Here is a 27,614-nt window from a genome sequence, read left to right as displayed (position 1 = left end):
CTGCTCCTAAGCTTTGTTACTTGAGGCATTAAGTTATTTTAATAAACTCTTGCCCCACCTCTCCAGGTTCTTTGGGTGCTGCGCTGTCCCTGGTGGGCTATTTCCTCACCACTCCTGAAGAACAAGGTTTTGTCCATCACAGAAGCACAAGATGGAAAGGTCCAAGTTCTCTAGGACAGTTTGGCATATACAGATCTCAAAGCGTTCAAGTTCCAGCCTGATCACAACTGCAGAGGATGATTCTGCTTGCACCTGGATCTGTGTGTTGTCCTCACACCTTTTCTTCCTTACAGTTTTAAGTCTGCCTTGGACTTCATCCCCTTCTCTTGCATCACCAAACAGAACCACTTGCATGTGGAGCTCATCAGGTTTTCAAAGATTTTGAGCCAAGAGACAGCTGACATATTTGACAATTATGATTAAACAACTCAGCGCTTGTACGAAGTACCATGAAAGAAAGGAAGAGGACAACTCCCACCATGCTCCCACACCTCCCCACCTCCAGCATCATCAAAACACCTTACTTTTGGTGAGCCAAAGGTGCATTTCAGCTTCCTGATCTCTATTGCACGTGCTATTTCTTCCCAATCATCAAACGTGTCATCGCGATATGCTAATGACACATCCAGCGTAATTTCTGCGTTTTCTTCTGCAAGAGTAAGAAAACATCAGGCTTGTTAGAGAGGAATGGTACCGAATGTCAGAAGGGTGGGAGAGCCTCTAGACACTGACAGGACCTGAGAGGCACCCAGCTACAGAGGGGAATGGAAATTTTTGCATTCCAAACAATACAGATCAAATTACCTTTTTCAAAACATTTATCTCCTTTCTAGTAGAGAAGAAAGAACTTTTCCTGGTCATAAAGGTCCGATATCTTTATAACATATCATGACTTACAGCTTATGTCATGGTTGTCGGTGAAGAGCATTATTCATTGATATAACATTAGAAACAATAATTCATATAAAACTGGAACCAAGACAGCTGCAGAGACAGACAGTAAGCCAGAAATCCATCCAGCAGCATCTTCACCATGGGTTGGCAGAGGGACAACAGGACAGGCTTCAACATAGACTTTCTGCAGGAAATGCAAGGGTGTGCAGTAGGTCCTTCCACTTTGGGAAATGACTATATTGCATCATAGGATTTGCTTTAAATTGATGTTGAAATAGCATTGTTACAGAAAACCACAAAAAACACTACGTATACAACTGTATACACTGTATACATAGTTAGATGAACCGTATAAAGGAGCAACCATGCAACTAATAGTACATTTTGTTCATTTAGACATGATAGCAGAAGTCATCTATCAATGTAACCTTAGGTTTCTTCTGGCTGTATGTTCGCCATCCATAAACGTTGAAGCCCAACATCTTGAATAAAAAGGCCTAGAATATGCCCCTTAACAAAGACATTTTCTACCAGAGAGCTTTTAAATGAAAGAAACAAAAAGGGAAAAGTCAAAATGCATCACCAAAAGTCCAAATCACTTCACAATTACCCATACCTGGGATCCTCTGCTCTTAAAAGATAAGCCAGTGTTCCCAGAGTAATAAGAACACACTATACACAGTTCCTTTAAAAAGAAAATAAAAAATTGGAGTTTAACTATGCTGGACTTGCTCAAAAAAGGGATTGTCTATAACCTCAGAAATGAGGATGGAGTTGATGTTTTCTGTATGTGTTGTTTAACTTCAGTCATTCTACATAAGACTTTTGAAGCCCTCCCCTCCATGTGTACACCCCACAGCAGCACTGGCTTGTTTCTGCCTTTACAGATGCACCAACTTGCACATCAGTAAACACATGCAGAGTTTATATGTCCAGGTAAGGTCACCACATCATATTTGTGTGGAAACAGTCAGCTCATCCTCTCCTGGACATGTTCACAGTAGGACCACGGGGTGTAACTGCTTTTAAACATGCTCTTGCTAGGATGCTGCCAAGAGGTCACCGCTGCAAGAAGGAAATGGGGCTGGAACAGACTTATTAAAGTGCCATAACTGAGCAAGTTCATGAAATCGAGAGTTACAGTTGAAGCCTGCCAAGCAGCAACACAGAAACATGCTTTAAAAACCCCAGGCAAGCCTGTACCAACTCTACCAGATGTAAAATCCTCCTATTTACCTGGCAGAGATCCCAGGGAATGCTCTGGAAGAGGAACACATTCTGAAACAAGCATGTGCGTGCTACAACCTAGCCTCTTTTAATACATCACTAAACTTTGAGAGCTACAGCCATTGGAAAAGCATTGGAAGATGGCTACAGAACCACCTGTTGTGCTGGTGTCGAAGTACCATGCTCTCGCTGCAAACAGCTCATGCTTGCAAGCTCCCTGGAAGCGCACAGTGGCACTCTCCTGAGCTCAGGAGGTCGGAAATGCCTCTGCAGATCTAAGCTGACACACACATACGCACATTCCATCAGGGCTGCGTCACTGCATAGGCAGACACCGTATGTGCTCTGTCCTGCAAGGATGCGGAAGGCGTGCACGATGCCAACGCCCATAGCTCTTCACCAGGAACATCCTGTATGACAACAGGGCTTGCCTGCTCTCACAGCAGCAGCCCGCACATGGGAACGGGCTGCAAAGACACATCAATACTTGATGAGCTTTGAAGCTCAGCTCCAAGAAAAATCTGGTCTTCATAATTCTGAAAGGAGGCTTTTTCATGTCTGTAAGTAAGCATAAGTCTTTCAAGCGCTGCATGTCCCATATATTTGTCATCTTTTTCGGTTATATTTTTGTTGAGAATATGTGGTGGCATACTCATCCAAAATGATGGGAAGGGGCGTGGATGGTATCTGTGGTTTAGACTTGCTATTTATACAGTGTTTGGAGGTGGCTCTGTTATGCCTTAATGTGGATGCATCAAGATTTTTCTGAGCTTTTTTTTTTTTTTTTGCACACGTGATCTGTACCATCCAGATTGATAACAAGTTCCTTTCCACAGCAGTCATTAGTTAGGTTTCCATGAAACATGAATTTGCCATCTCAGATCCGCTATTTAGAAGACCAGCAAAACAGATAAATGGGAACATAAAGTTAAACTTGGCCCAGCTAAAGAGAACTACAAACTTAATTTCAGAAGCCATAAAACCAACTGGAATGCTTGGGATTAAATCCAATAAAAACAGCTTTCATTATTTCATCTTTGCAATCCAAATGTTGCTGCTGCCATCGAGTATGAAAACCAGAAGGCAGAAGATATGCTAGTGTATTCCTTTCCAGATCAATGGATTAGAATCTCCCTCTGAATTTCCATCAGTCTCTGCCTCAGGGTGACATCTCCCATTAGAACAGAGTTTTGTACAAAGACCCTTCAAGACTGTCAACGTAAAATACATATATGTGTATGTATACATACAGACATATACATACACATGCACACACATGTATATATATACGCGTGTGTATTTCAGCACAGCAGACTGATACTCCTATGCCAGTCCATAGCAGCCTTTCATTAGCAGTCCCCGTTGTCTGAGAGGAACAAATAAGGACAGTGCCACACTGTTTGCCAGAGAACTGCATTTTAAGAAGATTCGTTACTTATTCACATTAATACCAAAATGTCAGATGGTGAATAGACGATTTGGGTGTGTGTGCCCTTCTCCTGCACAGCACTAACACTCCTGAAGTCCTGTGAATACTAAGGGCAGGCTACATGCCTTTGCATGCATACATTGCATGAAGGAAAGGAGATGAGGAGCAGCTGATGTTCCACCATGCTCGGCTTCAAGATAGAAGAAAGGTGTTTTAAAACAACAGAGTTATTTACCATCAAAACAGTGGATGGGAGGAGTGAACAGGAGGCAAGAGACTGACAGTCAAGCCAGTTTTTACTTCTGGAAGTGCTGAGAGAGAGCAGAGTATTTTAATTATTCAAGGCTGAGCCACAGCAGAAGAGGAAGAACACAGCAAGGAAGGAGGAGAAAAAGCTACTGCAAACCTGTGCTCAGCTTCCCAGATGCTAACATGTTCGAGAAAAGCAATTATTTGGTTCCTCTACACGTTAATCAAGGTTCTCCAGAATTTCCCCAACAATAAAAGGTAGAAATAAGCAGGTATAAATTTCTGTCTTATTCAGTACCAAAAGATGAAATTGCCTATGCCAGGAAACTTCATCTCACAAGGACCATATCAGAGCACTTCTTCATGGCATGCTCGAGATGAATCTTGTCTTCACAGATCTTGTAGATAACATCTCGATAATTTGGAGCCTGGTAAATCCCCTCTATTAGCAGCTCAGGTGCTGGGCAACAACCTCACTAGTATCATAGGATTGTATTAAAAACCCTACAGAAATAAGACAGGTTTGTTTAGATGATTATGTGTTCCAGGGATGACCAATGAAGAGAAGACACGCTCCTACTGGGGCTTCCCAGCTTTGAGCTTTCTCCATGACTGTCCATTCACAGGGCTATGAGGTGCTCCGAAGCAGGTCAGAGCCGTGACCTCCCTACACGAGGGACTCTCCAATACCTGTCATGCTCCGAGCACCGCCAATATATTTTTTTTACGCTGGCATTTTACTGCCAGACATTCAGCGCCCAAGACCTTTTCCATGACTCGCTTCATAGTGTGATATTAGCAGAGGATACCTTCACTCACATTACAATAGTCTAAAAATAGAGAAGTTGTTTCAGAAGATGGCTCTGTGCCAGCTGCATACTAATACAGCTGTCTGGAAAGAAGCATATGCAAGCAAACAGAAGAAATGCTAGAATTATTTACACTTCCATGCTTCACCAGCTCTCTCAAATTACAAAACCTACCAAAGAGACCAAAACTGGATGAATTCGAACAGGAGTCTGCAGTGCTCAGCCATCCGACTGTACACAATTGCTTTCCCATTAAAGAAACCAGAAGTCATTCTCACTAACTAGCGTTTTATGTACACTAGATATAAAAAGAGAAGAAAACAAGTTGGTTTGTTTTAGACTGAAAATTTGTAAAGGCCCCTCTGTACTGTTACGCCGTCTGATAAATAAAGGTGTCATTATCCAATGCCCAGCACAGTGCAACCATCACTTTGTACTTCTCAGGGACACTACATTCCTAGACGTCAATTCAATATTAAGCAATTTCAGGTTTACTTTTCCACAAGGTGAAACTGAGGCAGGAAGAGCCCAGCTCTGGGGGCTCCTGAAGCCTGTGGCAGTCAGGGAACAAGCAGCCTCCAGGTCTCTGCTCCAGCTAAGGACGGATACCAGTGAATTATTTCTTGGCATGCAGAAGGTCATGCTGCAAAGCAGCTCAGAGAGAAGGACTGATGTTCCCTGTTAAGAACACCGCAGCTTGCCAAATGCAAATAGCCCAGACCCATGGCAGCAGACCAGCCCAAAAATTAAATAATTAAAAAAAAAAACAAAAAAAAAAATCCCCTCCAAGCTCACAACACTTCCTCCCAACCTTCTCCAAGGTATCCTGCCCATGAGAGCCCAGCAGCAAGATGTGCCAACAAGCAACAACTGAAGCAAAGCAGGGATGAATTTTTAAAGTGAATCTGATGTGCAGGGAACAGAGAGGTGACTACCTAACCTGCCAAAGGGGATTTGCCTAATCCTCCCAAAGGGGATTTGCACACTTGCTACCAGCAACCCCACCCGTGGATGGCTGCAGTGCTGCTCTGCTCTGCTCCCAGGAGAAAGGCACGGGCGAAGAAGAGGTGGCTCCAGGAGCCAGCTCAGCACCCCATCCTGTCTGGGAGCAGGGACTGTCCTTCTGAGCACCCGTGCTATTTTGGAGAACAGTCCTTGATGAGCTGAACAGACCTCATCCCTCCCCTGAAAGCACCTGGTTTCAAATCCAACAATGGGAACCAGACCTAATTGCGCAGTTACAGAGTAACACTTCAGCTTCAGAAGAAGCCTTTTGTGCACAGGAGATTTCTTACGGCTGGAAACCAGAGGATGGCCACTGCTCCCCCAGGGATGTGGCTGGCAGCCAGCTGCCCTGTGGATGGATGGCAAGGATGGATGGCTGCACACCGGCGCTGCCGCGCAGGGCTCCGGCCACTGCCCTGCGTCAGCATCTGTGCAAATGCTGGAGGGCTTCCTGCAGTCCCTGCAAATAGGGCATTTTGCACCACAGCGGGAGCAGGTCCTGTTTGCAGATGTTGCTGCCCTTGTGAGAGGCACAAAAGCATTTGCAGCTTTTGTGATTGAGGTACAGGTGGTTTTACGATAACTTCATCTCATTTCTCTGTCTGATGCCTTTCTCTGTTCTGGAAAGGGTTTTTTAATAATTGAATGCACAATGCATCAAAAAAAGGACAAGGATAGCTTGGGCACAGAAATAGCCTTTTCCTCAGAGAAACAGCAAGTCTGAGTCTCTCCCAGCTTTCTGTGAAGGATAAACAGGGGAAGGATAACAAAAAAAGGGAAGTAGCTCAGCTGAAAAACATCTGCATCTCAAAAGTCCAGAGCAAGTTCCCAATGCAAATGTGTGTGGTTCCTCCTCTGAAGGGTGCAGATCCCATGGGCCTTTCAGGATACCCAGCCCCTGCAAGACTGCAGGCAGCTCTCCTGCTCCTGGGGCACCTTGCAAGGGCTGCCCTTTCCCTGCACCCCAGGAAAACCCTTGCTGGCTGGATAAGGAGGGCTGAGACACAGGCCTGACTCCGGCTCTCCGGAGGTGAGGGGAAGCGCCTGCATCAGGTCCGTGAGTCACCCCAACATCTCCCTAGAGGCAGCCTCGCCGCCCCTGCCCTGGAGCATGCCCCTCCCAGGACGGCTGCGGCAGCCAGCGCCCCAGAAAACCCACGTCCGCAGACTCACAGCGGGCAAGTTTTTGTTCTGTGCCTTGGCCTTGCTTATGGATTGCAGGGAAAGAGGACAACCATGTGCCTTTGCAGAGAAAAGCAGGTGACAGTTTGAGATGTGGCTCAGCAGCGTCCCCAGTAAATACCAAGAAGGGGAGCACGGCTGTGCGCAGGACCCTGCATGGCTTGCATTGACTTTAACATCTTTGGATCGTACTGCGGGGTTTTGAGAGCCACCTGAGACTGGGATGTTTCCTCAAGGAGACGGGCAACCAGCTTCTTCGGGCAGATAAAAGCATTTGCAGTTACCAGGCGGTGCTGCTTTCCTAGATGATCTGAGGCAGCTTCAAGACAGTCATTACAACGGTGACTGGCAGAGGCTTTAGCAGCTGTGACTCCTTCCAGGAGCCATCCCTGGTTTGGCACCAGCCCCTGTTGGCATTAACTGCAGCAGGGTGACTGCTGTCTTTGAGGTCTCAGATTAAAGCTTGAGAGAAGAAACTCAAATTGCTGATTTAAAAGAAGAGATGAAGTTATTTCACATCTTTAGTGTTGACTCTTTTGAGGAGATAATTCCAACTGTCTGATCAATGAAGCTCTTAACACTAATGCAAAGTTAGCAGCAATATACAGAGACACATATGCAATTATTTTGGCTTAACAAGACTTATTTTTATTTAATCTGTTACAACACAATCTAGCAAGCAAGAGATGTGTAACTCACTAGTTCCTTAGACTTTACACTTAATTTACATCTGCCTTCAGCTTGGCACAAAGTGTAGGAAAATAGCGTTTTAAAAACCTTCAAGATGTGCCATGTAAGCTCACCCTATAAGAAGTATTAATGTCCCTTGTCTCCAAATGCTTCTTATAAACAAACGAGCAGCAGCTACTAACTGATAATGACCAGAAACTGAGACTTTCCCAGCTGCAGAAGTAGTACAGCTCACTCCCAAACTTTGCTTTTATTACCTAGAGGGTGGCACAAGACAAGTTTTTCTGCCTTTAAATCTCAAAAAAAGTTCCCATCTTTGAAGGACTTGGTCACTGAACAGCACAAATCATGACCTGAAGAAAAGGCGTTTTGCACTTACAGGAGAAATTACTGTCAAAAGCTTGTTTAGCATTTTAGCAACCTGTTCCCAGGTGCTCAGCCAGTTACTGACTCCAGGTCAGCGGTTTGACTTTAAAAGCCTTGGAACAAAGCATTATTTCTCTAAATGCAATCATCTATTGAAGTCTAAGAAGTTGAGGCCTTAATAAAGTTACAAAGCTACTCTCTGTTTTTTAGAGATAATTATAGGGATAAGAATACATACGTAAGCTTTATACAATCTCATTTTTAACTGATCTTAATGATGATACGTTAAATAGCTAGGAAGGAACAGGTCCATGCTGAGCAGGCAAGGCAGTAAAGGAAACATAAAGCTGTCATGAAAGCTTCAGCAGATCTACGGTGAGCTGACTGCAGTCCCTGGGGTGCAGGCTGCCAGCTCCCCCCGCACCAGCACGCACATTTGCTAGTGCACGTCCCCAACCCAGCAGCCAGTTTCTGAAACAGATTTGTTCCCTGAACTGATCCATCAACATGGTTACATGAACACTACAGCCAGACCAACAGAGAGGCTGCAGCCAGAGAAAGAGCTACAGAAGCCCCAGTGCAGACCAGGTTGAAAAGTAAATTGTTTAGTCATTGTTAGGTTACAGTTGTTAGAGAGGGATTTTTCCCAAACACTTTAAAACACACAAAACACACATACAGCTCTTCTTTCAGTACGGGGCAGATCAGTCTTGCCCTTGCTGCTCCCAACATCATCAGGTTTTAGTGAGGTGGATGTTGGTCTCTTCTCCCAAGTACAGGTGATAGAATGAGAGGAAATGGCCTCAAGCTGCACTAGGGGAGGTTTAGATTGGATATTAGGAAAAATTTCTTCACGGAAAGGGTAGTCAAGCATTGGAACAGGCTGCCCAGAGAGGTGGTGGAGTCACCATCCCTGGAAGTGTTAAAAAAAAATGGGTAGACGTGGCACTTTGGGACATGGTCTAGTAGGCATGGTGGTGTTGGGTTGATGGTTGGACTGATGATCTTAGAGGTCCTTTCCAACCTTAATGATTCCTAGTTTCTACTTTCATTAAAAAATAACCCAGCCACCAAGCCAGGAAACATGAAATTGCTACTCTACCCTTAATTGGTTTAGTGGTGGACTTGGTAGTGTTAGGTTAATGGTTGGACTGGATGATCTTAAAGGTCTTTTCCAACCTAAATGATTCTATGATAATTTTGCAGATTTTTTTGCAGGGTTGTTTTTGAGTTTGGGGTTTTTTGTTTGTTTGTTTGAATATATTTTATCTTATTCCAGGTACTAAGGATGAATCTCAGCAAGACAGCTTCTTCCATGGTTCCTGTACCTATACAGTTTTCCAGTTAATTTGGACCACTGTAGTTTCAAGGTCAGAAGGTACTTTCCATCTGCATGTATCAAATCCTAGCAAAAAGTGTATCTCACAATGATTGATTGAAGTTAGGGCAACTATTGCAGTTCACCAGCAACGAACCTCAAACTGAAGAAGTTAAAGTTATTATTATGACAAAGGCTCAGTAAATAAACATCAACTCTTCTGCAACTGGTGCCCAAAGGAGAGTGCGTGTTTAAAAACTCAGACATGAGCATTCCTTCTTATGAGCCCCTCATGTAAACTTATGGATCAATAATTTCATTTACTAAGTACTTTGGCTCACAGTTTAGAAATTCATCACACAAAAGCATTTGGCAAACATGGAGCAAAATATCATGGCTTACAGTCTTCAGCTCTGGGAAACTAGTAACCAGTTCAAGTCTTTGTATAAAGGACTTTTGGGGCACAAACATTTATAAAAATAAACAAACAAACAAACAAAAAAATCTCATGACTCTGAATTTCACCACCTCCACACAGACTGAAACATCCAAACTAGAGCACAGCAAGGTGAAGCTGCTGCTCCGGCAGACGTGCTGCCTTTAGAAGGGACATCCCCACTCCTCACCTGCTCCAGCAGATCTTCAGTGGTGGCCCTGGCACTACCTTGTATGGCAGCAACCAAGTCAAACAATTGTGCAGCCTCCTCAGCAGAAACTCAAGTTCTGGCTGGGCGAGCTTTCTGACCAGAGAAAGCTCGCCCAGCCAAAACTTGAGTTTCTGCTGAGGAGACTGCACGATGCAGCTCACCACGTGGCCAGGCATATGCACAGCCAGCACAAAGGACAGGATGGGAACATGTAGAAGCAGGAGGAACACAGCAGCTGAAAGGGCTGGGCTGTATTATCGACTGCAAACTGTTGCTGTGCACTCAGCATCCTGGAATATTTTTGAAAACTATATGAAATCCAGGAGCGTATGCTGCGAAAGTAGATTGCTGGATTTAAACCAGTGTAGTTGCTGATGGTCTACATACTTTAAAACAGGGAACCCGCTCGTTATCTGTTTAGCTACTCGCTACTGCAGCATAAACTGCTCTCCCTGCAGAGATCTGTATTGAAATGTCTCGTTACCGATTCCCACCTTTAGAACGTGCTCCTGTATCACCTCGCTGTATGGAGGGACTGTAGCAGTTAACATATGGTGCAGGATAAAAGCAACTTTAAGAGAAACACATTGGGAAATTAGACCACAGTCAGCATCTAACAAATGATGGAGAGGGACTTACTTAGGTCATTGTCCATCTTGAACGCAATGTCCAGCTGCATGATGAAAAGCATGAACTGGAACCAGGGGCTCATCTCCTTGCTGGGGAGGGGAACGTGCACAGCAAACACGATATCGTTGGCTTCGATCTGCCTGCTCACCGCCTCATCGAAGTCTTTGAGCTTCTCGCAGTGGTTGGGTCCCCAGGGCATCAGCCACTTGGTTTTGTGGTGGTTTTTTCTTACATCAATGCATTTCACTGACATGTAAGGAACAGCTGTAGTGGGGCTGGGAGCTGCAAATGAAAAAGAACCACATTTGTAGCATCTTTAGATATCTTATGTAGTGGTTTCCCCATCAAAATGTGCAGCTCTCCATTCAACTATTTGAAGGCAATTCAAAACAAATGCATCAAATGATTCTCCTTCACAGCTCCTTGATCTTGCAGTTAAGTAATTAAGTTTATTACATCTACAAACATATTACTGACTTTGTAGTTGGATCAAATTAGGATTAGCTGAAGCAGTGGGAATCTGCTGGTTCAGTCTCAGATACCTCAGTTACACCAAAATCATATGGAAAGTTAGTGGCATCTTTTTCTGTACATACACTCTTCTAGTTTGCTCACTCAAGCAAATCCACTTGCAAAGCATGTGGGTATCACAAACCTAGACAGATGAACTAATCCTGGACCTTGAGGTCCTGCAGAGTGGGGCAAGGCTTACCACAGTGATTCAAACCATGCACAGCCACAAGTTTCCTTGGGCAGGAAGGCTTTTCTCACTGCTGAATCATGCAACTATTTTTTAAAAACATTAGGGAAATAAAATGCTCCCAACACTGATAAACTGGATATTGTTGCATTGATTTTACTATACTTACTTGCATGCCCACCAGTGATCTGATCTGCAGTATGCCAAGTAAAGAAGGTGGTACAGCCCTCCCTGTGCCATAACGGTCTCATCTTGCACAGGGACAATGAGCCTCATGGCAGCATGGCACTAGCACCGCTTCCACTTCATACTCCCTCTTCACGTGGAGGTACATCCTCATCCCAACATAGCTCAGATTAGTAAGATAAGCAAAACATCTTCAGAAAACCAAGCTAAATGCAAACAAGTTTCTACCCTGTGAGGTTATCACCCACAGGCACCATCACCAATGGACCGTTCTCATGGATTTTTGCCATTGCTGCTGGAGGCAGCAGTGCTGTTTTGAAAGACTACCAGTACTTCTGCTGCCTCCCTAATCACACTGCTAGTGGAGCTGGTCCTGCCTCCATCACACAGCTGCTGAGGGAGCACAGTCAAACAAGGGATGCAAGTTAGCCTGAATCCTTGTAAAGGGAGAGAGACCACAGCATCTAACCCAGCCCAGGGCCATCACCCACACCTGCCATCTGCAAACTTGCTGCGGGAGCCATCTCAGCCTCGCCAAAACTCCCTACATGGAAAACAGCAGGTAAACTGGCCACCTCTGTGATGCTCCAAAGATCCTTGCTCACCTGCTGCTGCTAACTGCAAAGAAACATTTTACATGAAGTTATTTCTTCCTTTTGCTATAAGTCAGGTGTGAACTAATAACTATTACAACCAAAGATTTGCCTCTTTTTCCCCTAGCCACAGTTTCTTTGAGATAATTGGAGAAAAGAAACCGAATAGAGGTCTTGGCTCTGAAACACTCCCCAAACTCTGCAGTGCCCCCATCACCACAGCAAGCAACGAGGCTTTGTGCATATGCACAACATATACATTATCCTGATACAATGAAAATGGGTAACATCCCAGATGAGATACTTAAAACTATGGAGGATTATACTGCTTGGGCTTTACATCAATGAGGAAACAGTCAGAAACTCTGAAGTACAAATAGGGATGAAAGCAGAAAAGAAATGCATTCCACCTTCAGCCAGAATTTCAGCATAAACCACCTTCAAATCTGAGAGAAAGAAAAGGCTTTTAAAAACTCAAATTTATTTCCATAGTTCTTCCATGCAAAGATTTCTTATGACAGCGGTTCTGCCCCGTTTCCAATATCATTTGGGAAATAAATATTTTAATGCTATTTTAATGCATCACAGAACTGGCAAACCAAGGAGGCGAGCAGAGCTGGACATGCTCCAGTTCCTCATCTCCCCACTATGATCAGAAGGGCTTCCACAGGTCAGAAAGTCCAGCAACCAGAAGGTCAATAATTCCCCTGTCCCTTATAGATCTATTCCCCTTTTGTCGTAGAAAGGAGTATTTTTTTTGCACAACAGCCAGCTCAACACATTTTAATGCCCAATACATTTCACTGCAGTTAAACCAGAACTGTCCTATTTTCTGAAGTATTACCAGAAAGGTATCATTGGACATGCTGTAATGAATTCCTTCCAGCTTCACAGGTTTTTGGGAAGCAGATGGAGCAGGTTAACTCTTTCTTTTTAAGCTGCTAAAGAGTTTTACTTGATTTCTGTTTTCACTAGAATCTGAAGAAATTAAAGTTATGTAATACAAGTTTCTTGTGAAATGACATTTATGAAAAAAACCCAAACTATCCAGCTCTTTTTAAAATGAAAATAAAGCTTGAAATTCAAAAATTTAAGCGCAAATTTAACCTAACAACATAAAAATGCTCTAATGCAAGTGTTAGGCAATGAAACGTTCCTATACTAGGAGTTAAAACAGAAGTAGCATATAGAATAACAGACATCCAGGCATATAGAATAACAGATGACTTAATGTCAAAGTCTCCAGAGAAAAGACGCCAAGGTGGTCATGTAAAATTGGGGATAAGCTGGCCAGCCTGGGGGCTCCTGCAGAAGGCTATTTTCACATTGTCACCATCCTCATTCTGACAGACGGTCCAGGACTTCCCAAACAGATCACAGCCTGCTAAAAAACTCCAGTGGCGAGCAATAACACCCTACCTACAAAGGGCAAGTATTTCAATAAGAAAAACCAAACCCAAATGGAGCGACACCCACCCAGCCACCCCCAGCCCCGTCTGGGGCAGAGCCAGCTCAGGGTTCCCGAGCGGCGCGAGGTTTGGGCAGGCTCAGCACGCTGACATCCGCACGCGCTACACCCAGATGATTCAGACCTGGCTCCCTTGTCATTTGGACACAGCATCACAACAGCAGCTCTATTGCTTTTTGGGATCCAAGCCAGGAACCCTGCGTAGCATCTTCACTAACGTGCCACCTCGTTAGAAAGATGTCATCCACGCTCCTTCCTACAGGCAGGGGAGAGATGACTCAACGTGCGAGTCAGGAGGAAGTTATTAAAAAGCAGTTGTTTATAAACTGCATTTTTTTCAATTTTTTAACAGCAGCAAGTTTCTTCCAGCTGAAAAGTAGCAGTGATGCTGGCATAAAGGGTGGGCTGAAAGGAAAGGGATTTGCTTAAGCAGGAATACCGCCAGATTCATACTTGCTCTCGCTAGCAATCCACAGCCAAAGTGCATCGCAGATACGTAGCACTGCTGCCTCTCAAACCCTCGCTGCACCCAGCAGTCCTCTGGGAACCACAGAAAGCTCATACGTTACAGCAGCCCCCCAAAAGAACAAAGCATTGATATGCCAGAAAGAAACGGCAAAATAGAATAAAATAAAGCATTTGACAAACAAACAAGAAATCTAACTGCAAGTCCAGGATTACAGAATGCTTTAAGGACATGCTGTAAGTGCATAAAACAGTACAACATTCCCTTATCATGCCTCAATGCAGAACCTAGTAACTGTGGCTAAAACTGCAGCTGTTAAGTGAATATTAGGAATACTGTTCTGAAATAAGCCAGACATTCAGGCCAAACTCTGAGAGCTTTTTAACTTTGACAGATCTTTGTGTGATTTAAAAGTAGGCATTTCTGAATTAAGAGACATTGTTACTTCTACAGAGAAGATGAATGTTTCTTGCTTTGATGCAACTCATTATAGCCATAAATACATGTTTTCATCACTGACTGATTATGATTTTAAATACTTGGCATGCTAACTCAAGTATCCCCTCTGCCAAAGTTACAGCTTTGAGGAGCAAGAGACAACGACTATGTATATTCCTTGTTGGGAACTGCACACCAAACAAATGTCGGCACTTGGCTTGCATTACTTGTTTGGCTCTGGTCCCATTAAATTCAAGTGAATGTTGAACCAAGTGGAAAAAAATGCGTTGTGAAACTGCAGCCAAGTCAACTAACAGTATTACAAAGTGCTATGCAAAACAAAGCTAGCATCGAGGGATTTCAGTTAAAACATGGTGCCAAACAGGCTGCTTTCAGTCATTCTGCCTGTGGGCTGGTGGATGGTTCGGCTTTATATATTAAATGATATATGTCAGCCTGTAAATAATTAAATAGCCGTTTGTGCATAATACAGTGGATAAGCCTCAGCCCCATGCTCCAGTCTGCTCACTGGGATGAGAAGTGCTGCAGTAATGCAGGTACCATTTGGAGGGGTTAGCAGGGTAACCAAGGATCAGGGCTTTTATCAGGAGGGTTTTGCAGAAGCTGGTCGGGAATGTGGCTCTCCAGGAGCCAACTCAAGCAGGAGCCAGCCCTGCGAACTTGGGTTGGGGCTGCTTGGGGAGCCCCTGTGAAGGAGCCCTGGCTCCGGGGGTCATGAGCAGGCACTGGGCAGAGACCCCTTGCTCCAAGGGGTTCAACCTCAGCAGTGCCAGATGCCAAAAGCTGTAGGCACGAGGCCAGCAGAGCTGCTAGCACTGTCGGCGGATACTTCCAACCCCCCTACTTGAGAGAAAAAACTTCCTACAGACAGGTTTAGAGACAGGGTGATTCACAGCAAATGCTTTCAGAGCAACAGCCATGATCTCCAAGGGGCCAGCGTGCCTGCGCCTGTGGGAAGCGGGCAGGAGGTGACTGTCACCACTAGAGCCCTCCTTAGCTCTGACGGGACAAACCTGCATTAAATCTTCCTTAAAAACCCAGGCAAGCACAGACAAGAAAATAAAGCCAACAGAATCTGAGCAACCTCTCTTCTGCAGTTCACTGGTTTTCCTACTAGTATGGGGAGTGAATACAGTTTACCTGCTCTGAAGCTTGTTTGCATATATGCTACAAACACACTTGCCTTAAAGGTATGCAGCAACTGGCTGACAGAGCCGGCCAACATGCTGCTGGGGAACGGGGAAGCCGCCCGCTCCATCTCCTCCAGGAGAGGCTTTGGAGGTGCCTGGCTTGCTGCAAAAGCCCCAGGTTATCCCAAATCACATGGGTCACAGCAGACCCTGCCATTCCCTGTCATGGAAGCACAGCTTCTTGCAAGAGCTTTAGCCAGTGAGGCCCTCGGAGAGCCAGGTGCCTTCAGCAGCGTGGTCACCACTTCCCAGGGAGGGCTTCTGATGAACTATCAAAGCCATTTCAGCTATGCCTTACAGATTGAAGCAACTCTTGCATATAATTTCCAGCAAGGCTTTCAGTGAGACTTTTCTCACTTTTCATATTGAAAGTAGCATATAGCCAATGGTACATTGGCTCAAGCATATGGATTGTCTCAAGCTATGTCCCCAAGAAACAGCAGCTGTTAAAAGGAGGAGGGACATTTAGTGTGTGTGGGATGGATGGAAGTTGAATTGTTTTCAGTTTTGAATGATCCAAAACTACTCAGTCTCATGTTGAATTGGTAGCGGTGTTTCACCTGAAACTAAGAAGATTTCTTCTTAAGGAAGAAATTTTTTTTACAATGAGGGTGGTAAAGCACTGGAACAGGTTGCCCAGAGAGGCAGTGGAGGCCCCATCCCTAGAAACATTCAAGGTCAGGTTGGATGGGGCTCTGAGCAACCTGATCTGGTTAAAGCTGTCCCTGCTCCCTGCAGGGGGGTTGGACTGGATGACCTCTAAAGGACCCTTCCAACCCAAAGCATTCTATGATTCTAATATGACAGTGTTATAGAATAACTCCAAATAAGAGGAATTGAAGGAGACATCTCAGCATACTTTACATCTACTGATCAGAGAGGTCGAAGATCTTATGACCTGATTTGGCAAAAGATGTCATGATTTGATTTCTCAGCACTGGTGACCATCCTCATTGCTAAGATAGAGGATTTCTCTCCTGTATCTCAGCTGGAATTGAAGTTCTTTCACTTCACACAGACTAAACAGAGTACAAGTGGAAGCAAACAGCTGCAGTGATTCATAACACAGCTGAGACACCCAGAGCCATCCAGTGCTGCTTCTGCCCCCCTATATCATCATAGAATCATAGAATGCTTTTGGGTTGGAAGGGACCTATATTCTCCATAGCAAAACCCTACAGTGTTTGCTGAAGAAACTGGGTATTCTGCCCCAAATACCCAGCAAACCAGTAAATAGTGGGGTACTCTGAAGGGACCCAGGCCTGTCCAGCACTAGTGTCTTGCTTTCTTGAGCCACTGGGTTAGATCCCAATTACCACCATGCTCCCATGTCTGGCTTTGGGAAATCCTCATAATGGAAAGGTTTAATTCCATTCAAGATGAGTGTAACGCTGTGGCCAACTAAATGAAACAAATGGAATATTTGGGGGGGGGGGGGCAGTATCCCACCAGGTCTTGAAGGTGGTTACTGCTCCTGGGATGCTGATGTGCTGCTCTTGCTGTCCCCTTGCCCCATTTTTATCAGTTCACATACAGACTAAATATTAAGTTACTATATAGCAGTGAAAGTTGAGTTCACATGTGGTGGAGATTACTGCCAGCTGGATCACGTGCACACACCAGTCCCCATGAGTATATATTCCATTTCTTTGGAATTGTAGTCGCCACTTCCTTCACTCTCTCCTCCCAATGCCCTGAATCTTTGCCCTATATCAAATAGCCATGTTTCATTCCCCAAAACATTTTTTTTTAATGCTGTTTCTACAACCCAGGAGATCAGACTGACAAAGTCTTACCATTCTGCAAAATCCTACACTGGATCATGAGAGATATTGGGAAATCCTGCTCTTGCCTGCAAGGGTGAAGCTTCCCAACGCCAAGCGGCAACTGCGCTTACAATCCGCGTATTTGGTGACTGCATGAGGGTGTCTGCCATGGAGCACGTCATATGGATGTGCCAATGCAACCACCACCACAGTTCACTTTTTGTCTCTGAAAAGTCACAGCTGGTTTTCCCTAGAGCCCCAGGTTTTCCTGTGTGCTATGTCCCAGGTCTTGCTCTTCCCTCACCCCCACAGATGTTTCTGCTCTTCTCCACCCAACTCCCTCCCTCCCCCTGTTGGGTGCATTTACAGCTGATGCTTGGCTGCCCCTATAGAAAACTTAGGGGCCCAAAGCTTAGTTGAGGTAGAACACAAAAAGAGAGAGCAAAAACCAGTAGAGTAAGGAAGCTTTTTGGTGGCAATGAACCTTTAATGAATCTTCAAACACAGGAAAAATGACATTTCACTGTCAAATTTCTATGAGAAAAAACAAAGTTAAAGACCTAATGGTTTTAAGAAAGAAGAAAATAAAGCCTACTTTCTCTGAATGGCTATCAACCTTTAATAAATACCCTTTCACATCTTTGTGCCACAAGCAAAACTTGTTCCTACATATCCCTTGGGCTTACCTCTCCTGCAAAGCATGGTAGTGATGGTATGTGGGGATGGGTGAGGGCAAATGGAACGGACAGACTCATTTAGACAAACCCCAGCACCATTTGTAGCCCACTGGACTTACCCTGAAAGATGTTAGCAAATAGCACTAAGTGGCTGTAGAACTTTTTTTTTTAATTCTCAAAGCCCTAGTTCAAACCTTGATGGGGGTTAGGCTGCTAACCTTTAACATCTTTCTAGTACAGCAATAAGTAGCTTTCCTTTAGTTTCAGCTACACTGTCCTTGAAGCAATGCATCTCCACTAACATGTAAGCATTCATTGCCCTTTTCTTTTCTGAGAAGAAAAGCAGAAAATAAGATCCTGCCTGTAAAGGGGCTTACCTCAGGAACGATTCCTTAGAGAAAAAAAAACAAAAAACAAACCCCACACCCAACTGTTTCACTGTATTTAGACTTAACTCTTTGGGTTAAAAAAAAAAGAGATTTACTATGTGAGCTCAATTTTTCAATATTTTCATTTTACAATATTACATATGCCTAGATTTGCATAAGAGCCACCACTACTCAGTTTACTTATTTCAATAAATTAAGTAGATCTTTAAAAAGCTCCTGTGATAAACCCTCAAATAATTCCTTCCTTCTTCCCTCCTCCATACTTCTGCAAACAAGGCATTCAGCCCAGTTACAAGAATAACATCCCCTCTCTTCTCCCACATGAATACTTACCTCTATGATATATATTTTGTACCTTCTCATCTAGAACACCTACAGCATTTCAAATTAACTACTGACCCTTGCTCTCACACTATAAACAAGCCCTTTAGAAAATCTCAATTGCATTGTGTCTACATTGATTAAAGCTTGAATCCTACTGACCTCATGTGGTGTTAACTTCTCCCATGCACCAGGAGCATTCTGCTTTTCTACTCAATTACCCCCCTCGGTGCCGAGCCATCACTACCCAATGAGCACACACAATGGACTTCTGCTTCATTACACTAACCAACAGCAGGATAGGAATAAACAAGCTAATTTATCATCGGACAGACTGAGCTTTTCCAACTAGAACAGCGAACCCAAATAACCTTATATATGCTTATTATTTATAAGTATATATTTATTGCAGCATGAAAGTTTTCTTTTCCACCTCCCTCTTTCCTGACCTTGATACTACCAGTTTAATACATTAATGAGTGACCACTAACGCAGTCTTTAAATTACTATTTTTTTTTATTACTAGTTACTATTTCACAAGCTATATAAAGCCTTTTTCTGAACACTGCAGCAGCTTTCATATGCAGAATTGCTGTACATTAAAATAATCTTATTCAGCTTTTAAAAAACAAAAACCAGAAAACCCCCACTAGAAGCCCACTCCGCTTGGGAAAGGTATTTCTTTCTTATCATTTGACATCAAGCTTTATCAAGACCATAGTCCTTTAAAGCCCCAGGGCATCATTTCCATCCTTATTTACAGTGGGACTTGCCAGACACAGTATTGTAGCTGAACACCCTTATTTCTGTCATCTCCAATAGACTTTTTCAATACTACAGGTTTCTCTGTCTTTTTTTGTTTCAGACCATGGAAATGAACCTGTCAAACTACCAAAGCCTAGCTCGGGAGATTCCTGATGTGCATTCGTGTTCTGCATCCAGGTCTCCTGCTCTGGATGTGAAGAACAAGCCAGGACTGGGCTGTGCACGTACCTCCTCTAGTGACAGCATTGGCTTGGGCAGCACTGGCTTTCCCACCTCGTTTGGAGGGTGATGGGAGTCCTGACCCAGTTCACAGTATGGCCAGATGGAGGATGATATTTGGTGGCACAGACGGCAGCCCAGACCTCTACCAAACTCAAACCTACTGTCTTATAATAGCCTGGGGTGGGACATGAGCTGCCAGGATTTGGAGGTCCCTAACCAAGCACTACAGCCAGCAGAACAGTCTTACTGTGGTTTTGAGGAATTTCTATGCTTTCTTAGCTTCCTACAGCCATGCAGTAGCTAGAAAGATGTGTGTGTATTCATGTTGGAGGGGTAGCTGGTTTTTTTTGCTCAAGGTTTGTGCTTCAATGCTACTTTTGCAGTTTTGGGCCATGCTAGCAGAAAAGTTGTCTGTGCAGCACGGCCTCTTACGAGCAGCACAAATTGGTGATTTTCTTCAATAAGTCAGTTCTCAAAGAGCCACAGGAGCAGCTGTGCCAAGAGCCTTTAAACTTGAAAGTGCAGTCAGGATCCCCACTGCAGGAACAGGAGTCCAAGCACCCTGCAAGGCTGCTGCCACCGAACACCAATCAAAGGGTTTCCAGGGAACAAATTTGCTCTCACAGGTAAGGGATTATTCCCTCAGCCCCAGGCAAGTCACAAAGCAAGAAAAACTTATGAGGCAGTAGAGTACAAGTATATTTGCTGGAGAACTGAATGGATGACCTCCACGATTCATATACATATGCAACAGCAGCAACAAATGCAAACGAAGCAAGCACTAGCAGCATGAGTCACATAAATGCAGAGAGATATATATATTCAAAAATATTTTATTTAAAAGGGGGGGGGGGAGAAGGTAGAACTGATTTACTAATTGCCACAGACAGTTTGATCTTCTTCCAAGTTGTCCTTTGTCAATTTTCGACTCAGATGAAATGCATTTCCTGCTACGCCTAGCCAAGATATTAAATCCCTGCAAACAGAGGTCTAAAATAGCAGTATGACCCAATGTTATCCAGCAGCTTTTCTCCTGAGTGACAGCCCGAAACTCTCCAAGTCGACCACTACAGATAACAAGATACCTTGAAACCGCCAATACTCTGATATGTAAAGAATTTAATCTGCATTTGAATGGGAGGGATCAGATCCTCAGGCACCTCCCCAGGCTGGGGCCAGCAGCAGGCAGTCCTGGAGCAGATGGACACCTTGCACCCTTCAAAGGCTTTCCGAGGCTATCAGAGACTTATAGCTTGACTTCAAAGACCATTAATGTTATTTACTAACAAAAAGACTTCCTGTTTAATTGTTATCCCTTGCAAAGCACAGAGAGGCAGCATGACCACCACCACTTGGTAAGTGTTCCGGTGCTGTTTGAAACCAAGCCTGTTTAGCTAGTACCCACACAAAAGAAAAGAGGAGCAGCAGGGGGACCATCCTCTTTACCTAAACTACAAGGCACAGAGCTTCCCTGATGCATCTCTCCCAAGTTAACTGTGGTTCGGAAGTGATGCAACTGTGAGAAGAGCAAAAAACTAGTGCCTCGGAGGATTTACAGTCTCTCTGCCTGCTCCTCAGCCCCCCAGCATGGACATTTCTGCCTGGGAACTCGCCATTTCTGGCACATTTGCCCATTCAGCTACAGTTACAGCTCTTAAAAAGAAGAATTGAGCAGACCTAAACTAAATAGACATGACCTTTCATGTCTGCTTTTTCATCAGCTCCCAGTGCTTCTGCCAAGGCTGCAGCACTAAAGGAATGTGTCTATACAGAGGAGTCTATTGGCATTCATGTCCACGGTACAGCACCGACCTATTCAGCACAGCTTGCCCATCTTCTGGAGAGGCCAGCGATGAAAGAAAGTCAGGCACATAAAAATGGTCTTTGTCCTGGAGCCCACAGACACTCTTCCCTAGCAGGCTGCATCCACATACCTTAGAAATCAGAGTGTCTCTCCTGTCAAAAGATCAGTTCAGCCCTAAGAAGGTAATGAAATCCCAGGAAAGAAAATTAAATCCTGGAAACTCTCTGCTCAGGAGCCAAATCAGACATTTAGATAATGAACTGGAATTGTTGATAGCTGCTCAGCCATTTATACACATGACTCATTATCTCTCTGGGCGAGACACACAAGTAAGTTTTATTTGCTCCAGTCAAAACAATTCTGTTTTTTCAACCTTAAGCTGAGGCAAGGGAGCAGTGAACCTGCACCTTCTTAAATGCATCCCCCTCATCCCAGAAGACTTATGTGCTAAATAAATACCTCCACTTTTCCAATCGGTTAAATTTGTAAAGTGTACAGCTGGGCACCAGACTTTCAGTACTTAACTGTATGTATGCCTGCTCCTGGACTTTGTCTTCACTACAGAGAGGTTCTCCTGCATTCAGTCGGCTCATTTGAACTGAAACCAAGATAATCTGTGACTTGGGACAAGGTGTCCTTGTAGTCTGAGAAGTAACTCACATAAAGTAAGTTATTGAAAAGTTGTGTTTTCAACAACTTGTCTAAAGGAACAACAACAACAAAAAAATCACAGTTTTGAAGCAGGGATATTGCTCCACAGAGCTCTGTCATCTAGTTTCCTCCTGTGCCCTCCATTTCAGCCTGCCCATCTGCCCAGCAGCTTTGCTCTCCGCTGCAGCCTCCCGCGGTACTAGAAAACCAGGGGCAAGACACACATCGCTTTGCTTGACTAAAGCAACGGAAAGAGAAAGCCGCAGGGAAGGTGGGACAATTTCTTGACCCCAGACCAGACCATTCAGGGGAGCACAAGCTAACTTAGCAACAAACCAGTGAGCATGCCAGCATCAGAGGCTGCAAGTTTGTACATCTGCCCAGCTTTTGTGGTGATCAGGCAGCAGCACAAAGCCCACCAAGATGCAAAATACCCTGCCTGGGCGCCAGCAGCACCCAGGAGGCTCAGCGTTCTCCAGTACTCTAGGGGAGCTGCAGAGCTATGGAGCATTATAGAAAGTGCCCCACGTTTTGGGACTTGATTAACACAAAATTTCCTGCTATCTCCACAAACTCTGGACAGATCTGAGCAGTAAAATTTTTCTTTCTTTCCTCTTTTTTTTCCTTTTTAAAATACTGTATCTATAAAAGAATTCCAGGATGCAAAGGAAATTAGAAAGAGGGACACCACCAACAGCTTCCCACAAGGTATACAGAGGAAGATAATTTGTAATCAAAAGCTTTGGTTTAAAGAAAACCAAGAGGCATTAAACCCACACTAGAGTCAAGTCAGATTTCCATACATACAAAGTCTCTACCACCTGGCCAGCAGTCAGAAGGAGAGGACACAATATGTCCTAGCTCAACTTTGGCCCTAGAGCAGCAGCTGTGGTGTGACCTCCATTGGAATGCCCTGGTCAAAACTCCCAGTAACAAGCACAGGCAGATGGATGCTGCAGCTGGTCCAGCTGTGGGAAGGTTTGTCCTCATGCCGAGTCCGAGGCTGTCACCAGCTAACCTGGCTCCACGTGCTGGTTAGCACGACCCAAAGCCTGCACAAGCCTGGTGGCACCCCTGGAGACAGCCAGGATGCCAGATACCTGGCTAAACCCACACCATATATTGAAAAGGCAGAGCATACATATGCATAGTACGCGAGGGCTCCTGGGAATGCTGGCATGACTGTAAATTAGCATTAGCCTAATTTCTCAAACATTAATGCTGCCTTGAATGATAACAGGAAAACATTCATGTTTGATCCCATTCTCCTATACAGTGTATGCTATCACTTGTAACAGGTTAGTGAAGATGAGGTTTTATTATGACTAATTTTATGGATCGTGTTTTATCTAGTACTGATACATCCTAACTGAACACGTAACACACACAATCCAGAAGCACAACCTTTAAACAAGATGTTTACCATGGAATGAAGCAGACACCAGAAATTCTGCAGGGTTTGAAAACAGGGTTTGAAGCAGTGACAGTCCCAGTTGTCTGGAGCAAACAGTTCATTACCGTAGCATGACAACAAAGAAACAGCTCAATAAAACTCTCTTTTGAGGTGTTTTCTCACTCCCTAGCTTTGCAAAGCTCCCTTAGACTGCCAGAAGAGCTTCCCCCCGCTAAGGGAATGACTCCCATATGTGTGTATCTTGTGCTTTGCCAACATGCAGTTCTAAGCAAAATCCATATGAGAGCTGATAAGACTCCTGCTTCTAAATAAAAGAGCTGTTGGAAATATGCAAGCCATATTAAAACTCGGACATTATGCAGTTGAGTGTTCAAAAACTAGCTAGAGAACAACCACTGGCAGAAACCCCCAGTTTCAGAAAAATGAAGCTTTGTCATCATTGTCGTATCAGGTACCGATGCGTTGCATTTGTGTATTTTGGACTTGCACAAGTAATCTGTTAAAATAGAGCACTTAGTCATTGTTTTGAAATATGACCTAACTGACTGCTAAAGGAAAAGCTGGTTTAGCTTTGTAGCTGTGTTCCAGTTGTGTACATATTTTGGTTTGTCTAGACCTGAATAAACTAAAATAACTAGATTCTTGGTGTCTGTTTGGTGCGCTGGATCAAACCAGACCAGGAACGCTATTTCAGTGACACCTCAGCTCCCATCCCACCTTGTGTCACACCTCTCTGAAGAGCAGCAGTCCCGTGTCATTGCTGCCAGAGCTATCGGCAGTTCGAGTACTCACAGCACTGCTTCGCTCCCCACCCGCCGTCTCCAGGCATGCTGCTGAAGAACGCCGGCCACCGACCCATTTCTCACCCATTTCTCTTAGAAAATGCCACATGCTAGGGACTAACTAAAGGGACAAGGACCCCGAGCTGTGGGCCCCGACTGTGGTCCAAGCAATCGGTCACAAGCCACTGGCTCAGAGCTTCCAGGGACACAGGGACCCCCATGGCAGGGCACGCTCCAGGGCTAATGCCTGGGAAGAGTTTCACGCAGACCTCCGGGCTGCGATGCCCTGCTTGTGTGTCACTGTGCCAGATGTTGGGGACCACACCTAGTTTACACGTAAGAACTTACAGTTTTTTCACAGGCACAGCACTTAGGCTTCCAGCTCCTAGGAGGGCTGGCTGGGACCTGTTGGACGCAGCTGCCCCACAGCCACTAGAGTGAAGAGGGGGATGAGCCTCTTAACTCCTTGAATGCATCAGAAGTGGTAAATACTGTGGAGGAAAAACCAGTTTGGGTGATTGATTAGTGCATTTTTATCTGCTAAAAGATCAGAAGTGGGGTTTTCCAGCAATTAAACAAAGTTTGCCCGCAATAAACCCCTAGGACTCGCCCGCAGATAGAAGATGCACTTACTCCAGCAGTATGAAGTTACTCTGAGTTTGTGCAAGACATTGAGACTCAACCCCGAATCGCTGTCTCCGCTGGCAGAAGAGCTGCTCGGCCGCAGCGGGCCCTGCCCAGCAGACCTGCCCACGTGGCTTCCCAGCCCCAGCATCGCCCTGTGCCCCCCAACCCAGGACGGGGCCCCGGCCCTGGGTGCCCGGCAGCAGCAGCCGGTAGGGCAGGGAATAGGCAAGATGGAAGACTGAACTAACAGCATCTAAGTTCTTTCATCTCCCACCGCCTACAAATCTGAACAGAAACATTTCTGTTTATTCCCTATAAAGCTAAACACAAACATATCCGTTTATCACACTTGTCCCCAGATGACAACAGAAACAGGGCTTTCTGATCAGCACTTTTCTTTTGAAAAAGCAACTTATTTTTTTAAGCTTAGAAGCAAGAAGCTACTAGAAAAACACTTTTAAGATGAACACCGAGTCTGGCTTCTCTGCACAACACAGGCCAAGACATTTTATCAAGTGAATCAGCGTTGGGTTCAGTAACCTGCTCTTGAACCAGCTCTTAAAAGGAAAAAAAAAAAAAAAAAAGGAAGGAAAAAAAGCCAATCCTGTTAATCTTCAGTGTTGGTTCAGGCCCACAAGACTAGAAAAACTGGGTTTTAATCGAATGTTTCCCACCGACTCCTTTGTGATTAAGCAGGGACGAGGAATTGAAGCAAGAGAATGAGGGAAACAAAAGTTTTTGAAAATTATGTTTAGTAGAATTCCATGGCTCTTATGAACAGATAATTAGAGAGGCTACAAATGCGAAGCGCTAATGTGTATCAGGAACACTGAATCTGCTTTCTGAGGAAGAGCTGTAGATATTTCTTCAATCTCTCTCAAGTAAAGACCACTGCGAGAACAGTCCAACTTCATTCTCCCAAATAAAAAGTGCAACATATTTTCCTGATGCCCTTTCAGAGCAATGTGACTTCAGTTACCCACAGCGGTTACTGAAAATCCCAGCAGCCCCGAATATGAGCCTGCACCAGAGGAAGGGGAATAAATCCTTGGGTGAGCCAGCCCTTGCCCTGGGGGAGAGAGGGGAGGGTTTGGGTGGGGAATTCCTCCGCAGGGCAGCACAGCCCTTCCCGAACATCTCAACACTGGAAATCACCAAAGTAGCCAGATATATAGGACGATCCTTACAGGAAGCCGGCGCATAACTCAGCTGCTTTCTAGTAAAAAAAAAAAAATTCCAGGGACTGCCCCAAAACCCTGCTCTCCTCCATCTTTCTTCTTCCATCCCCCAGCTCCTTCCCCAGGCAAAAATCAAAATCCCTGGAGGCAGAGGGATGGCAAACCCCGACTGCAAGTTTGTTGCCAAAGGTTACATCCTATGCCGACACTTCCCCAAGGATTTTGTAACACTCCCTGCGAGCTAATAAAGAAATAAACGCAATCTGGGCTGAAAAGTTTTAGCCGAGGAGGTTTGCGTGCGAAAAGTCGGGCTGACCCGCCGGCATGGGGAAGCGGCTCGGGGAAGGCTGACCGCCACCCGGAAAGCTTCAAACGCGGGTGGGGGGACGTGCCCGTCCCCCGTGGCTGGGAGGGGGCGCGGAGCACGGCGGGGGGGGGGGGGGGGAGGGGGAGTTAAGGCCCCCCCCAGCAGCCCCCCGGGTTTCCCGTGAGCAGAAACAACCCCAAGCCGACCCCGCGCGGTTTCAAGCGCCTCCTGGAAGCGGATGGGGGGGCGGGGGGTGTCCCCCAGGAGAAACGACCCCGGACAAAGCGCGAGTGCGGCGGCGCGGGGGGAGCGGGGCCGGGCGCGGGGAGCGGCTGCTGGCGGGGGGGGGGCGGCAGCCACCCAAACGCGCCCCACCGCACCCCAGAGACCATAAAGCCAGTCCTGTCCTCGCCTGGAGCAGCGCCCATTAATTTTCCTCTTTTTTTTTTTTTTTTTTTTTTTTTGTTATCATTATCGCAAGCGGTGAGGTTTCCTCCTGCGGTCGGTTGGGAGGCCGAGAAACGGGGAGGGGCAGAGGTACGAAAAGAGTGGCGGAGGAATTTTTTGAAAAATAAAAATATTTTTTAAAAGCCAACTTTGCAATGCAAGGCTTCCCTGCGCGATCAGTCGCCATACTGAAGATTTTTCCCCCCTTCCTCTTTCTTTAAGTACAGACTGAAACCAGGCCAAAAAAACTTTTCTCTGCCCCTTCTTTTCTTGCAGGCGCTAGAGTGAAATGTGCACAAAGAGGCCCAGGGAGCTGTGTTTTCTTAACTACAATAGCAGGGCTAATTAGATCATAGGAGCGAGTCAGCGATACTGTAACAAGTAGCCAAACAACACGAGCGAGGAGAGGAGGAAGAGAAAGTTTGCACCTTCAGCACTCACCGATCAGACCTCCCACCAGAAAGGCGATGACTTGGAAAACCAGCAAGATCCCCCCGACAATGCACAGCTTTTTGGTGCTCATGTTCTCGATGATGGCCCCAGCCATCTTCGCCCGGCGCTAAGCCCCCCGCTCCCCAGCCGGGGGGCCGGGCGGGCGGCGCGGGGGTGGGCGGGCAGGCTCCGCACTGATTGCCCGGGCCAGCCAGGAGCCGGCTCCCGCTCCGCCGCCGCCAGCCGTGATTGTGGCCGCCGCTCGGCTGCATGTGGCTGCTTTAAAGGAGCTGGGAGCGGGTCACATGACGCCGCCTCCGCCGC

The 27,614-nt window shown here is 45.4% G+C and overlaps 1 protein-coding gene across 2 annotated transcripts in view; it reads right to left on the bottom strand.

The window, feature by feature from the left end:
* WLS (Wnt ligand secretion mediator) overlaps positions 1-27,405 on the bottom strand; it is a 35,534-nt gene extending 8,129 nt beyond the window's left edge. Inside the window, exons 1-3 of one of the 2 annotated variants that reach the window (XM_075711117.1) lie at positions 27,300-27,405; positions 10,456-10,728; positions 525-649 (exon numbers count right to left, since the gene is read on the bottom strand). In XM_075711117.1, coding sequence (XP_075567232.1) covers positions 525-649; positions 10,456-10,728; positions 27,300-27,405 — 504 coding nt within the window. The remainder of the gene's footprint in view (positions 1-524; positions 650-10,455; positions 10,729-27,299) is intronic. The other variant, XM_075711118.1, reaches the window with a different exon arrangement.
* Between the last annotated feature and the right edge of the window lie 209 nt (positions 27,406-27,614).

The sequence above is a fragment of the Pelecanus crispus genome, chromosome 5, assembly GCF_030463565.1.
Source record: "Pelecanus crispus isolate bPelCri1 chromosome 5, bPelCri1.pri, whole genome shotgun sequence".
NCBI lineage: Eukaryota > Metazoa > Chordata > Aves > Pelecaniformes > Pelecanidae > Pelecanus > Pelecanus crispus.
The sequence above is the reverse complement of the archived record's forward strand: the minus strand, read 5'-3'. Positions and strand labels throughout refer to the sequence as shown.